The sequence below is a fragment of the Molossus molossus genome, unplaced genomic scaffold, assembly GCF_014108415.1.
Source record: "Molossus molossus isolate mMolMol1 unplaced genomic scaffold, mMolMol1.p scaffold_m16_p_1, whole genome shotgun sequence".
Taxonomy (NCBI): domain Eukaryota; kingdom Metazoa; phylum Chordata; class Mammalia; order Chiroptera; family Molossidae; genus Molossus; species Molossus molossus.
Window position 1 is genome coordinate 249527285 of NW_023425344.1, and position 14865 is coordinate 249542149.

Genomic DNA, 14865 nt, shown 5'->3' on the forward strand with positions numbered 1-14865 from the left:
CACTGGTGTGCCCTCCTCCCTCTGAAACCTCCTGATCCTGGCTGCTAATGCTCTTATGCTATACATCTCTCCGTCTTGGGCCAAGTTATTTCTGTCCTGTCTTAGCCCCTCCACTGGACATAGGGATTTGGGAGGAAAAAAGAAAGGGATTGTAATCCACCCTATACACACGGACATAGAATTATATTGTGTTGTTTCTCATTTTTCTTCAATTCTTAGATTAACATTTTTAAAACTTTTTCTAGAACTTTCATAGATTGTTTTAGAACAATAATCTATGAAACTTGCCGTTTCAGAACATTCATAGATTTCTCACCTTTTCGTTTTCAGAAAGTACTCCGGACATGAGCTGCAGCACCGATGGCGTTTATCCCAGCCGGTGGGGACTGGCTGGCTGGTGCCATTTATCAAAGCTCTTCAGGGGCCAGCCAAGAGGCTATTCTTCCCTAATAGAGCTCTCTGGGTGCCCCTGGGCCTTGCAGTGGTGATTTCTGGGTGTTTCCTTGGATCCTCAGAATGAGTATCACCTCCCATCAAATCACTGTCCTCTGGAGGGCAACTAAACACACTGAGCGCGTGCCATGGGCCAGGCACTGGGCTCAGCACCCTCTATATGGAGATGTCACTTCACTGTAATCAGACTTAAATTTACTCCCCAAATCTGCAGGCAAATGTGTAGTGCTGAATAAACACGCCCAAATTCAATAAGAAATGTGGAAATGAAATGGGGAAAAGATGGGGGGAGTAGACAAGTTGAACTTCTAGGGTGGAGAAGGTCTCAGGGGTGATCTTGAAGAATTTACTATCCAATCCAGGCCATGGATGCTCCTTCCAGGAGAGGTGAGGCACAGGGGCTGGGAGCCTGGTGGGGCTGGTGATGTGGACAGAGAAGGGGGGCTTGTAAGCACACCCCAGTCTGAGGGGGAGATGACTGCCCAAGAGAAGCAGCAAGAGGTCAGACAACAGTCTGAGACGTGGGCCCAACCGCAAGGACAGTGGAATCAGTTTTATCCACAGACGCCAGGCACCAGGAAACACACAGCCAGGAGAAGGCTTCTCTGGGGCGAGGAGACCACAACTGCAGCTCGGCAGGAAGGGCTGGGTTTGAAGTGGCCCCGGAGGAGACCATGAGTGGGCAGCTGTGTCACAGGCATCTTTTAAGGTAAGCAAGTGGAAAGAGCTCCTGAGGGTGGGCACAGGAAGGGCACTACGGCTGATTCTGGGTCCAGGGCCATATTTTCTCTGCCCTTCTTTGCTGGGCCACTTCTGCTCCCCAGAGTGAAGCAGCAGGGCTCGGTGGGTCTGCAAGTGTGGCTGCCAAAGGCCCAGGTCCTCTGGGGACCTCTCTGATCCCCCAGAGACACCTCAGAGGCATAGAGGAAGCACTCCACTGTACAGAGCAGCCAAACATGGAAAAAGCATGGCTGGGTTCCTAGGGACTATCTCAGAAAAGTGTCCCAGAAGAGTGAGGGGTCTGAAAAACGGGGGTTCTGCGTGATATGGGCAGTGTCTTTAAGAACGTGGACGGTGGGGCATCTCAGAAGAGGTAGCCCGCAGGCACATGTGTACATGTGTGCACACACATGCAAACATGAGCATGAACACACATTCTATCCCACTGATAGCCCATTTTGTATCCCTTCTTGTGAGAGCTGGAGCTTCATCTGTTGTTTTTTTGTTTTTTATCCTCACCCAAGAACATTTTTGCATTTATCTTTAGATAGAGCGGGAGGGAGAGAGGGAGGAAGAGAGAGAGAAATATCGACGTGAGACATATCGACTGGATGCCACCCGCACGACCCCAACTGGGACTGGGGACAAACTGCAAACAAGGTACATGCCCTTAGCAGGAACTGAACCCCGCCCTCTCTGGTCCACGGGCTGATGCTCTAACTGCTGAGCCAAACTGGCCAGGGCTGTTGTTAATGGTCCTGTAAATGCCACAGCAACCAGGGCTATGCACCCTGTCAAGTGTCCCCTGTGAACATTCCATAACTGACATTGGCTATGGGATGGCCCTCTCTAATGTGGGCAAGTGAAAACCAGCCCAATGGCCAGTGAGGAGCACATGTGCCAGGTGGAGGTGCTGGTTCTAATCTCTCTACTATGGTTTCAAGTCATTGGCTGGTAGGTGACCAGGCAGTTTTCCTGGTACCTTGTCTCTACACTTCCCCTCAAACTCAAATTGACCTGATAAATACCTAACCCGACATGCACTGGCACTGTCCTAAGTAACAGACCCGTATTTCCATTCGGCACCTAAGACACCTCGACTGGCAAGTGGCAGACACAGCTCAACCTCAACATGTCCCAGGAGTGAAATCCCATTCCCTCAAAAATGTGCTATCTGCTGGAGTCCCTTTGTCATGTGTGTTGCCTTTTACCCTGCATTCTGGCTCTCTCCCGCCTGAGTAAGTCCACCTCCTGGGTATTTATGATCCTCCCTCCTCTTACTGCCAGAGATGTCTCACCGGCACACACCTGGACCATAACTAGATCCTGGTTTCTCCCCTGGCCTCCACCTTCATCCCTAACCCCCACGTTCCTGCCACGGACATCTTCTAAAGTGCAAACGTGAGCATGTCACTCCCAGTTTAATGTCCTTCAGTGACCTCGAATGGCATTCAAAAAGAAGTCCAGTTCCTTGGTAAGGGTTCCTAGAGTCCGTCTTGATCGGGAGCCTTTGTTCCTTCACTCTAATCTCTTCCGGCCATAACAAAATACTCCTGTGCAGTGCTCTTTACTGCTTCCAAGGCAGACCACCCTCACTCACCCTGCATGTCGACTTGCCACATGTCATGTTCTTCTGATTGCTGGTGTTCTTGTTTCCTTCCATCCCCGGGATGTGATGTGCTTGAAGACAAGGGTAGTGCCTTGTGCACCACAGGATCCCTTGCACCATGCTTTGCACATTGTAGGCATCCAGCAAATGTCTGATGAAGGAAGGAAGGAGAGAAGGAAGGAAGGGAGGAAGGGCTGCATCAGGGGCTGTGATACAAGGGTATTGAAGGCATGGGACTTGTCTCAAGAAGCTCCCAGCCCCCTTAGAGCTTCGTGGTCATAAACTAATAGTTTTTGAACTACTCCTTTTTTATATGGATTTATACTGGGTTTATTACATTGATAGCATGTGTTTTATTTTTTTAATGAAATATTATTAAATTAACTAGGGCATGGCTCTGCATGTCCTATTTTAACTACTTGTTTTGGAGAAACTATTAACCCACTTAAAAGACTAATCAAAAACCACTTCTTCTATACATACAACTGTTTGAGGTTGTGCAGTTTACCGGTAATTATTCCTCTAAAAGTGCACATTTACACACCTGCAGGCAGAACTTACTTTCAGGACCTCCCACGACACTCTCTACCTTAGATCTTTTTTCCCTTTTCTGTTAGCTTTCTCCTCGCAGAGCAGCACAGAAAAACCGAAAATGCTTTGCCTGGCAACTTGCAATTAAAAGTGAAAACTGCGGCCTAAGAGAACGCCATGATTTCCAAGCGCCCAGTGAAGAAGATCCGGCTCCTTAATCATCGCGGTGCTGCGCCAGTGCTTCTCACACGTGAAATCCGTTTACTGCTGGAGTCTTACTGCCTCGTGCCTACTTCTTCAGTCGCCATGCCCGCCATGGGGTCTGCAATGGGTCTTGGCACTGGACAGACTGTGGAAGCAGTATGTATATCAAAGTTAGCCTTCCCTTGGTAAACTCATCCCCCCAGTTATTAGCGAGGTAGCAGCATCACGTGACTGGTGTTCCTAATGCGGAGGTTTCCTCACATAGTTTTTGATCAAGCCAAATTAAAGAATAAAATAAAAGCCCACTGGTGCAGCTAGAGCCTCTGGATGGGCACCGGTGGGCGGGGCCTACGCTGGAGGAGCTGGGCCCGGGGCTGGTGGGCGTGACTGACGCTGGAGGAGGCGGGACAAGCACCGGTGGGCGGGGCCTAGCGGGGCCCAGAGAAACAGCCGTCCGCGCGACTTCCGGGCTTCCTAGCCGACGCGCGCCCTGGCGTGCGGGCGCTTTTAAGTTCGGCCAGCACCGCGGCGCTGAGGTGACGAAGCCGGGAGGCCGCCGTTCGCGGCGGTCCGCGCCCCGTAGGCTGCACCAGTTGTTGCCATCCGTTTCAAATGTGCCGTTTCCACGCCTCACTTGCCCTCTCCGTCCCGCACCTCCACCGTGGGCACCAGCCCACCGCCGCAGTCGCAGCCCCACGCCCCCTCCTCTGACTCGGCTCAGGTCCCCCGGCCGGAACCTTGCTGCCGCTCCACTACGACCCGGCCTGAGGCTGACGTGAGCCAGAGCGCGGCAGAGGAGAGGGGGGCAAGGCCCGGAGCCGGGATGCGGGAGAGCGTTAAGGCACGTGAGGGCGCTTCAGCCAATGGCAGGGCGCCTGGCGGGCGGCGGGGCGGAGCCTGCCTGGGGGCGGGGTGGGCGGCGCAGTAGCGGCGGGCTGGGGTAGGGGCGGGGCGGCCGGGGAAGGGGAGGGGCGGTCCGGGGGAGGGGCGGAGAGACGCCGCCGCCGCCGCCGCGGCTGCCGCAGCCTCTGGGAGCCTGGAAAAGGGGAAGCGCGAGTGAGCGAACCGCTCAGTCCCCGGGCAGCGGCGGCGGCGGCGGCGGCGGCCGGGAGGGCGCGACGGCTGGGGCGGGGGTGCTGCTGCTGCGGGGGGCCGGCAGCAGGGGCGGCGGCGGCGGCGGCCCGCACCAGCCATGCCGAATAAAAACAAGAAGGAGAAAGTGAGTGGGGGCGCGGGCCACGGGACGGACCGGCGGGGAGGAGAAGGGTCCGCGCGGAAGGCGGCGGCGAGCTGCCCGGGAGCGGGGCGCGGCGGGGCTCGGGGTCCTTCGCCCTGACCCCCGACGCCGGGGTCGTGAGCGCTCTGGGGGCGCCGCTCTGCCCGCTCCGGGGGCGGGGGCGGGGGCGGGTCGCGCCGGGGCGGGGGTCCTGACGGCCGGCGTGGGCGCCCGGGGCAGCGCGCGCGGTGGGCGTGAGGGGGCAGGTGCGGCCGCGGAGGTGGTTGACCCAGCCTCGCACACCTGGGCAGGGGCTGCGGGGCGGGGGCTGCAGGCGCCTCAGAGGGACCCCGGCCGGGGAGAAGGGGAGCGCATGGACCCCGCTTAGTGCTTATGAAGAACGGTCCGCTCTCCCGAGGGCCGCCCGGGTGGCGGCGGGTGGCTGTGAGCGTGTGCGCTGCGTTTGCATGGCAGGGGTGCTGCTTCAGGTGGGGCCCTGAGCGTCTGGGTGTCACCCCAGAAATCCCCTTCGCCGGGCTGCGCTCCGGGGGCAGAACGAGGTGAGGTGGATCTTTCCAGATGCCCACAGCACTGTATAAATGTGCTTTTATCTGTTTCTGCCTAAAGTTTTCAACCCCAAACACATCAAACAAGGGGAATTTGAGTTGGTGGGGGAGGGTGGCGTCGCGATATATTTCTCTCTGACTAGACAGTGTGATTGGAGACTTTCTTGATGGCATTGATTGAAACTATCATAAGTCTTAAATTGTACAAATCAGCGTTAAAACTGCATTTTGATTTATCTGCTGTTTAGCAGTCTAAAACTTGGAGAAGCCTAATTAATTCTGCTTGATGTTTCCCAGGAGATACCAAAAGCAGGGAAAAGTGGGAAAAATTCAAGAGAAGGACAAGACATAGTGGAACCAGAGGTACGTATTCTCAAATTTTCACTTTCCGCTTTTTCGTGAACAGCTTTGAACTTCGGGTAGGAAAAATGAGGCTGATAAAACCTAGGGTTTTCCCCTCTGTGGGATTGTTTTTCTAGTGTTTCGCATCGTCCTAACTTTTAGTTATTTGGGTTTTATTATTCTACTCTGGGTAAATATGAATGTTTCTGTGATAGTCGTGGGTCTCTGTGCTGGTGGTATTTCCAGATTCATTCCCCTACTTCAAATCTCGCAGCTGTCTGGGAGGGACTGGTTTCACGGGATCTGTCCAGCGGAGTCCATGTTCCCGTTAGCTTTCATCCTGCCCCTTCCTTCCTTTGCGAGCACCAGGTCCCTGTCAGTGGCCCTTTCTCCTTCTGCCACCCTTGCTGTGCTGGGCGCTGCTGGTTTCCTGGGCCAGCTCTTTGATGTCTGATCCCCTTAGCCTCTTTCCCTAACAGTGTTGGTATATTTTGGCTTATGTCGTTTGGGTATTTTTGTACAGTCTTCTATCTTTCACATTTTCTTTCTGTCTGTATTGGCCAATTCTGACTTGTTTGCTTTCTGACTTTGGGCTCTTTGCAGACCAGCTGGAATGCCCGGTGAGGATTGTGTCTATCCGGTGGGGATTGTGTCTACCCGGTGGGGTTGATGTCGTCCCTGACGCCGTTGTGCTTTGAGAGCATTTGCAGAGCCAGCTTCTGGCTTCGCCTTTTCTTCCTTGTGACTAGTTGTTGAACTGGAGCACTTCAGGCTAAGTGTCCAGGAGCTGTCTGGAGCCGGGCAGAGCTAATAGGCCCTTTTGAATCACGGGGAGCAGAGAAACTGCTTGATGTAGTGTTCTGGTTCTCCTGCAGAGCCGGATCCTGGAGGGCTCTGGTCTTATCACAGATGACGTTAATTTACAAGTGTCTGACCCCTTCCTGTGCGCCACATTAGTATGAGTTCAGTTCTGTGTGGCCATTGTCTGTGCAATGGTCTTTTCTTTCTGTCAGCCCCAGGTTATCTTTGTATCAGTGGGTGCATCCTCAGCCTTCTGCAGGTGGTTTAGTCCTGCAAATCTGTTGCCTTCCCCAAAGCAAAAAGCAGAAGTCCTAAAGATTCCTCAGCTATCGGTAGTCAGGGGGTGGTTGTGCCAGTCTTTTCCTGCCCTTTCCTTACAGCAGACAATCAAGTTTTACTGGGGCCTTCTCACATTTGACCTGCTTACTTCCGTGTCACTCTTTTGACTAAATTGACTTCAGTGAAATTTAGTGTTTCCAAAAAGGTGTATGCTTTTTTCTTTTTATTAGTTTGTGGATCTTTATTAAAACTGCTAAGACTTCCTAGTGCTCCCCAAGCTTTTCTTGCTCACGTACCTGCTCCTCTCACTGTTCTTACCACAAAGAAGTATCATCAACGGGTATGGTTCATTTATTCCTGTTTTAGCGGAAATAACCTTGCTATAAGGATGGATGATGTTATGTTCGGACCTGAAAAATCCATCAGTAATTGAAAGATAACAAAACCACTGATATGTAAAATGCATGTTTTTAAGGTGGGTTGGGTTTCTGTCAGTTGCTAAAGACTTGAGGTGTGGCCCACTGTGTCTGATGTAATGCCCCAGTATTTTTGTATTTTTCTGGCACTACCGCTCTGTCTTAAGAGCTGGAGCTACGGAGCTTGAAATTACCCTTGAAAAATACTGAAATACTGGGCCCTTCACTACTTCCTCATAAGGAGGCAACATGGCACGTTAAGCATGACACCAGGCAGATGACTGTGTAAATTATTTTGCAGGGATATAAATTAAGGCACTTAGTTCATCTGAACTTTGAGTCGAACCTTACTTTTTTATTGTTGTTTTCTCCCCTTAGTCTTCGTCTCGCTTCTTCATGTCGAGTTCCGCCCACTTAGCAAACATGATTGACTCAGGCAGGTGCATTAAGCCATTACTGCACACTTTTTTCCTCCTGCCTCTCAGTATTACCCCTGAACTTGAATATTTTAACCTGAACAATTCAAATCGGTTTGTTATTCCCATGTTGCTGTTCAAACCTTTTTAATATCACATCCTCTTATCCTGTGAACGCACCTCTATTAGGATGGATCTCACATTTGGGGCTACAGAACCCGAGAGAGATGCAGCACAGGTGCCCGGCCAGGGTGAGTTGGCCAGGTTTGGGTATGATCCCCACAGAGAACATGTCCCAGAACGTGGCCTACAGTTGAGTTCCTACTATATAGCTGTGCGTTTTGGAAGGGCCTGACACTGCAGTCCTGGCTATAATTTAGCCTCGCAGGAAAAGGAGCCAGTGGCTTACATTGCCAAACACTTTTTAATTCAAACAAGGAACATTTGATGGCCTGGGTTTTTAGTAAGGAAATGAAGTCCTGAAATAAAGGATAGAGTGGTATAGAGGAAGCATTTCAACCTGAGGGTTGATGATGAAAACGCTGACCTCTCATGGCTGCAATCAGTGACCTAACTTCTGTGGCCCTGTTTCCTCATCTCTTAAATGACTTGGTGAATTTCAGATTTGGCCATATGTACTGTGTGGGACTAGGTGGGACTCCTCTTGAAAGAAGTTTTCCCTGCAATATGTGTGGCAGGATATATCTTTCAGTGTAACAAAATACCAGTCATACCTGCTGCTGTGCAGCATTTGCCTTTTTCTAGAAATTTTTGTTTCTTGAATAATATGTACTGGTACATTTTTCTTTTTTCTTTTCTCTTCCAAATAGAATGTTAACATTTGACTCGTTTATCCACACGTGTCCTGGAAATAAAAGTTTTTGCCCAGTACCTAACTGCTGGTTCATTTCATGGCACACTTTTAAGGAGTGAGGCCACAAATGGGCTCACGGGCCACTTGAACTGGGATGCTCTGGAGGCTGACGGAGGAACTCGTCTTTGAGCAGCTGTTCTTGGTGTAACACTCGCATCTGTGCAGACAGATGCGAGACATCTTAGGACTATTTAGAATCTTAATAAATTGCTCAGAGAGTCCTAAAGGCAGTTTTGGAGGATCAGACCATGAGATGGTGTTTTTTTGTTTTTTAATTTGTGTACTGTGCCCATAATTACCATTTAAAAAGTGTTCATGCTTTTTGTGAAATGATTTGTCTTAAGCACATTAAAGGTTGTCTAAGTTTGTTCTCTGGTCATGCATTTTACATATCCTGCCTCAGCTTAGTTTTTGTTTGAAAGTTTCTACAGCAACTCTTACGTAATATCTGTTGCTGTAAAGAAATCTGAACAATCCATTCTCCCAGCTCGATAGCTCATTTTGACACCTACCTTTAGCAATAACTTCTTTCTGTTTATAACCCGTCCCTTTACTGCCACCCCCCTGGTGTCTCAGAGACAGAGCCAGGCTAGCTTAGGTCCCATAGTGTAGGGGATAGAGTCATATTTTGGAAATTAAACTGAAAATTTGAAAATATCTATTAGCTCATCTAATACTGATACCCATTACATAACATAAATAACATTTTTATGGAAAGTAAGTTTTCAGCCCTGGCCGGTTTGGCTCAGCAGTTGGAGCATCGGCCTGCGGACCAGAGAGTCCCGGGTTTTGGTTCCCACTAGGTGCACATACCAAAATATATATATATTTGAAAATAAGTTTTCAAGAAAACCTTTTTGACCCTCTAGTCACTTGTCTCTGTAGCAGGATTTTAACCAGGGTGGAAGAAGACACAGAAAGTCGTTTTGTCGGCAGGTGTGTTTTCTGGGGAGGCAGCTGTGATTATCACCCCAGGAGAGGAGGTTCTCTGACTCCCCTCTCCCAGAACACGTAAAGCCACTCTCTGTAGGCTCAATTCTGAATTCGGTTCCTTGGGACCTCCTACAACACAGTTTCTACCATTCTCTTCCTAACTTATTCCCTTACAACCCTAGACTGGACTGTAGAGAAACTCAAAGATGACCCAAGGAATAGTGCTTTAACATTTTTTGAAATTCATGTGCAATCATTATATAGGAAATGGAATTCCCCACTTTTTTTGTTGTTGTTAATCTTTACCCGAAGAGATTTCTCTATTGATTTCGATAGAGTGGAAGGGAGTAAGGGAGGAAGAGAGAGAGACACATCGATGTGAGAAAGACATGCCAATTGGTTGCCTCCCTCAGGACCCCAACAGCACCGGGGGATTAAACCTGCAACCCAGGTACCTGCCCTTGACCAGAACTGAACCCAGGACCCTTTGGTTCCAGGTCCCTCGCTCCAACTGCTGAGCCAAACCGGCCAGGGCAAAGTCCCCACTTTTAATTGTCATGTCTTGACTGTCCCCAGCAGCTTTGTTAAGGAAAGAGGAGGCTCTGCAGAGAAGATGGTCAGGGGATGGGAAGGCATTGGAGTTCACAGCAGGGGAGCCTGGAGCTTACCTCCTTGGGGGCAATGGGGAAGCAGTTCTTTTCTGAGCTGTTCCCTTTCTAGCACCCACTCCGGTTCTGCTTACAAGCTGGACACTTAGTAGACCCTGGGTGCCTCCCGTGAGATCTGCTACTCTGGGCTAGGCATCCCACCCCCCAGTAACCTGTGTGGGGCTGGTGCTTCCCCATGGTCCTGTGCTCCGTAGGAAGTTTCTTGGCCTTCCCCAGAAAATGCCAGTAGAACCTACCCCCTTCCTCCAGTGTGACAACCAAAAGTGACTCCAGACATTGCCGAATGCCTCCTGGAGGGCAAAGTGGCCTGCTATTGAGAACACTGCTCTGGAAAGACCCTCCACAAAGACTTTTAACTTGTAACTCATACCTGGCACAGGCACACCCTAGAGTGATGTCTCCTTCCTGTCGAGCAGCTTTGCTCAAGCAGAAGAGGTCAGCACCCTTTATAGTCTTCCAGTTAGTGAGGACCCCAAAGAGCTTCATTTAGTGGGGTATAGCTGTCTGATGGATTTCATATAGAAATTTAAACTGAAAAGTTTTTAATATTTATTAATTCACCTAGTCATAAAAATAACACACCCATTACATGCTACCATAAATTGCATATTTTTATGAGTAATAACTACAAAAATTCCCTGAGAAAATGGCATTGCTCTGTTTTTGCAAATCTCTTTAATGTCTAATTTAATAGAAGATAGCTGGCTTCTCGAGTCTGCTCCTGCGTTCAGTCTGTTTTTTTTTTATCCTCACCTGAGGACGTTTTTCCATTTTTTTTGTTCAGATAGAGTGGGAGGGAAAGAGGAAGAGAGAGAAACATCCATGTGAAAGGGGTACATCGAGTGGCTGCCACCCGCACAGCCCAACGAGGGCCAGGGACAAACTGCAACCAAGGTACGTGCCCTTATCAGGAACCAAATCTGGGTCTCTCTGGACCACAGGCCAATGCTCTAACCGCTGAGCCAAACCGGCCAGGGCTGTTCAGTCTGTTTTGATCACGTCTTATAGCCAGTGAAAGAAAAATCGACATAATGAAGGATATAAAGGCAAATTGTGTCTTAGTATTGTCATAATGGTAGACTCCAGAAGGGCCTAAGGGACCCCACTTTGAGGACTGCTATGATTCCTCTTCTAGTCTTCCATATGGCCCATCTAAATCCTTCCATCCTGTTAGCTCCAACTCAAGTTCATTTATCCTGAGATTTAAGGAGAACTTTTCTACCCATCTTGGGCCATGTTTTTTTCCATCTTCTGAATTTGAGTAGCAATTATTTGCTCTACTAATTATCATTTGTACTGCCTGGGACACCTTCATTTACCAGTGATTTGCCTCCCTAACTAGATTAAGTCCTTGAAGACAGCAGTTTAACTTGATGCTTCTTTGTATATGCTAGTTTTGTTAGGGCCTGGAGTCAGGAAGTGTGTGATGGCGGAGAGGCGCCCTGCTGCATATGGGGGAGCTGGGGAGTCAGTCTGCCACCAGCATGAGTCATGGTGACATTTTCCATGTCACAGGGAAAATTCATCTGAACAGTTTCAGCTATGAGAAGTTGCCAAGGTTCTCCAAAACGTTGGGAACCCACCAAAGTCAGGGCACCATGGTATCTGGTTCAGCACAACATCATAGGTAATTGTCTTGCGTTTTCTGGTCATTGTCTCAGTTTTTGTTCAGCTAAGACTTCCATTTCTTGGTCAGGTTTGAGAGCAACCTCTGCAAAAGTGCCACTTCCCAAACCCAAACATACGCCATCTTCGTTTTCTCCACCAGGGGGAGCAAGAGAACAAACCTAGAAGTTCACCTCTCTGGGAAGTGCTGTTTATTGGCTGGAGGACATGGGATTTTCCTTCGTCTTAAGTTTTTTTCTTTTTTAAAGATGAGGGTTATTATGGCTGTGAAGGGATGTTGCTCCAAGCTCATGCCGTGTTGTCCAGTGGGACTGTCAGAGTACCTGGGAGCTCCGCTGTGTTAGACCAGCACTGTGCAGGACGTCAGCCTCTGGCCATGTGTCTGTTGAAATTCATGAAAACTCAATGTAGGAATTCAGTTTCTCAGTCACAGCAGCCACAGTTCATGTGCTTGGGAACCACATGTGGCTAGTGGCTACACAGATGGACAGCAAATACAGAACATTTCGTGCTTCACAGAAAGTTCTATCAGACAGAGCCGCCTCTTACCCTACCGTGTTTTCCAAACTATTTCTAATGTGAGTATATTAAACTTTGTCAGCTCTCACTTTTTAATATGAAATAACAAATTTAAGATTAAATTTAAAGGAAAACAAATTGGCAAAAAGGAAGTGGATAAATTAGGGAAAGGAGGAAGGGGAGAAGAAAAGGGAATTCAGTGGTGAGATGGGAGGGTGGCCCTGTCAGCACTTGGTCTGGGACCCCATTCTGAGACCCTGACACGCAAACGAGGCCCTGCCATTCCCATAGGAGTGGGCCTAGAGACCCAAGAGAAGAGTTCTTCTTGACTTCCTTTTTAGATGTTTCATCTTTATTGATCAAAACACATGGTTAAAAAGTAAAAGTATGAAAAGCTATAGTTCCCACATCACCTAGTTCACTGTCAGCACCGCATGGTGGAGCACACCTATTATAGCTGTTGTGCTGATTGGCCCCATGTCCGGACCCCCAGGAAGCAGGGCTGTGTGGTGGAATGTGGGCTCTGCAGCCTTACCTTCCTGCTCATGGGACTGGTCTGTCTTCCTAGCTCTGTCATTCTCCTCCTTCATCTTGGCCATTGTCTTTGACATTGCAGACTTCCCTCTGTCGATTCATTCACCATCACCCAGCAGGTACATTCTGAGATCCTGTTGTGTGCTGAGCACCATCATGAGTGCTGGGGATTCAGCACGGGACACAGCAGGGTCCCTGAACCCCTGTGGTTTGCTTTCAATGAGTGCTGTGTGCATTAGTGTTTCTAATGGGAGGACATTAGTGACATTTGGTGTAAGCGTCTCACACTTTGCAGAGCAGTGGCCCTGGGGCACTGAATATCAGCCGCTACCTCTGGTCATTGTGTTACCAGAACTGTACTCACAAGTTTCCAGAAACCCCTGGCGGGGCAGGACCACCTCTGGCAGCCCCTTTACTAGAGAACCAGATGGTCAGGAATGGTCTTACCAAGGAGAGGTTAAAGGTGAAACCAGAATGTGAAGAAGGAGCCAGTGGTGCAAACACCTGGGGAATGGTGGTCCAACCAGAGGAAGCAGCTAGTGCAAAGGCCCTGTGGCATAAGGGAAGTGGGTATGTCCTCCAGAAAGATGACCTGTTTGGTGGAGGGGAAGTGAGGGTGGCTCAAGTAGGAAGGGTGAAATTGGAGAGATGGGTACAGGCAGAATCTAGTAGAATCTTGTCAGCAGCCATCGGCAGGGATTTTTATTTTTATTTTATTCCAAGAATGATGGGGAGCCATTGAGGAATTTTGAGCAGGAGAGTGAGATGATTTGACTTAAGTATTTAAAAGATCTCTGTGTAGGAAATAGAGGGGTAAGAACTGAGGCAGGAAGACCACTAGAAGATGAGGCCCTGTTCGAGGCCTTGTATCCTTGTTCACACATGCAAAAATGAGGCCCTCGTATAGCTGGCCATGGGCTCTGAACTTGGATGGCTTGTCAGCTGACCACTTGTTTCACAGGCCTGAACTGAGAGCTGGCTTTTGTAGCTTCTGACCCCTAAAGGCCAGAATACAGAGCTTTGCTCTGAGGGGCCAGTTCCAACACTATCAGCCTTAGTTTTTCCTAGACAGAATATGTTTTCCTCCCCTCATAAGCACCTGGTTCACCAGAGTTGTGCAAATGTTCAGTGACTGTGGACAGGTCATTATTCTGTCTAAAAGTTAATCTCCTTTTCTGCTCCATGACTTACTCCTGCCCTCCAGAGTTTCTGAGTCCTGGGCCTCTCAAGGACTCTGTGGGGGCAGATCACCTGCCTTCTCCCTTAGCTGCACTCACCTCTTCTGCTTTCTGTTCCCCAGGCACCTGTTAAATGCTTTTGTCCTGAGGTGCACCAAGGACTCCCCATGCAAGCCTTGTATACTGGAGGTTTTCACTTTCCCATGCCTTTGTTATCAGTTGTGATGGGGGCTCACGAGGTTTGCTGATTGGTGTGAGTGTGTGGTCAGTCTTGATCGGGAAGTTCTCTCTGCCCTTCCCTTTTCTTCACTTCTCAGCCAGGGATTGTTGGCCAAGTGTAGGGATCGGGAAACTTTTCTGTAAAGGGACAGGTAATAAATATTTTAGGCTTTGAGTACCAGATAGTCTCTGTTGCAGCTACTCAACTCTGCCGTTGTAGCACGTGAGCAACCATAGACAACACATAAACAAATAGCCATGCTGTATGCTAATAAAACTTTATTCACAAAACCAGCAGGAGGCCAGATATGGCCCATGGGCTTCAGCTTGATGACTCCTGGCCATGTGAAATCCAAATCAGGTTCACTACTTAGAGAAACTGGCAGAAGATGGGCACTGTTGTTACTGTGTGGGTCTCTGCGTGGGCTCTTATCTGAGACCAGCAGTGGTTATGCTCTGCGAAAGAAATGTTTCTTTGTTTTGTTTGGGATTTTTTTTTTTCTCCATTCACCATCTAGAAGTTGTTGAGAAACCAGTGGTTTGACCTGCTCAAGTGAACACTAAATATCTTACATCTCATTGTGAATTTTTAGACTTGCAGTGTTTGAATGGAAGGGAAGAGGTGCTGCTTAGTACAGTGATTCCTTATATGGTAAAACGTCTGGGAATGAGGCTTGGTCACAATTCCAGTTGCCTACTCTTTTGTTTCAAGGGAATATCTCAAAGTACAGAAACCCTCCCAAACACTTGGGTTTTTGTTT

At 49.1% G+C, this 14865-nt stretch overlaps 1 protein-coding gene across 5 annotated transcripts in view; it reads left to right on the forward strand.

Moving 5' to 3' along the window:
- Nucleotides 1-4705: 4705 nt before the first annotated feature.
- The window catches only part of PPP2R5C (protein phosphatase 2 regulatory subunit B'gamma), a 149908-nt gene continuing 139748 nt past the window's right edge, over nucleotides 4706-14865 (forward strand). Inside the window, exons 1-2 of one of the 5 annotated variants that reach the window (XM_036263527.1) lie at nucleotides 4706-4736; nucleotides 5597-5662. In XM_036263527.1, the coding sequence (XP_036119420.1) occupies nucleotides 4710-4736; nucleotides 5597-5662 (93 nt within the window). In that variant the 5' untranslated portion in view covers nucleotides 4706-4709. The remainder of the gene's footprint in view (nucleotides 4737-5596; nucleotides 5663-14865) is intronic. The other 4 variants (XM_036263544.1, XM_036263553.1, XM_036263534.1 and 1 more) reach the window with 4 other exon arrangements.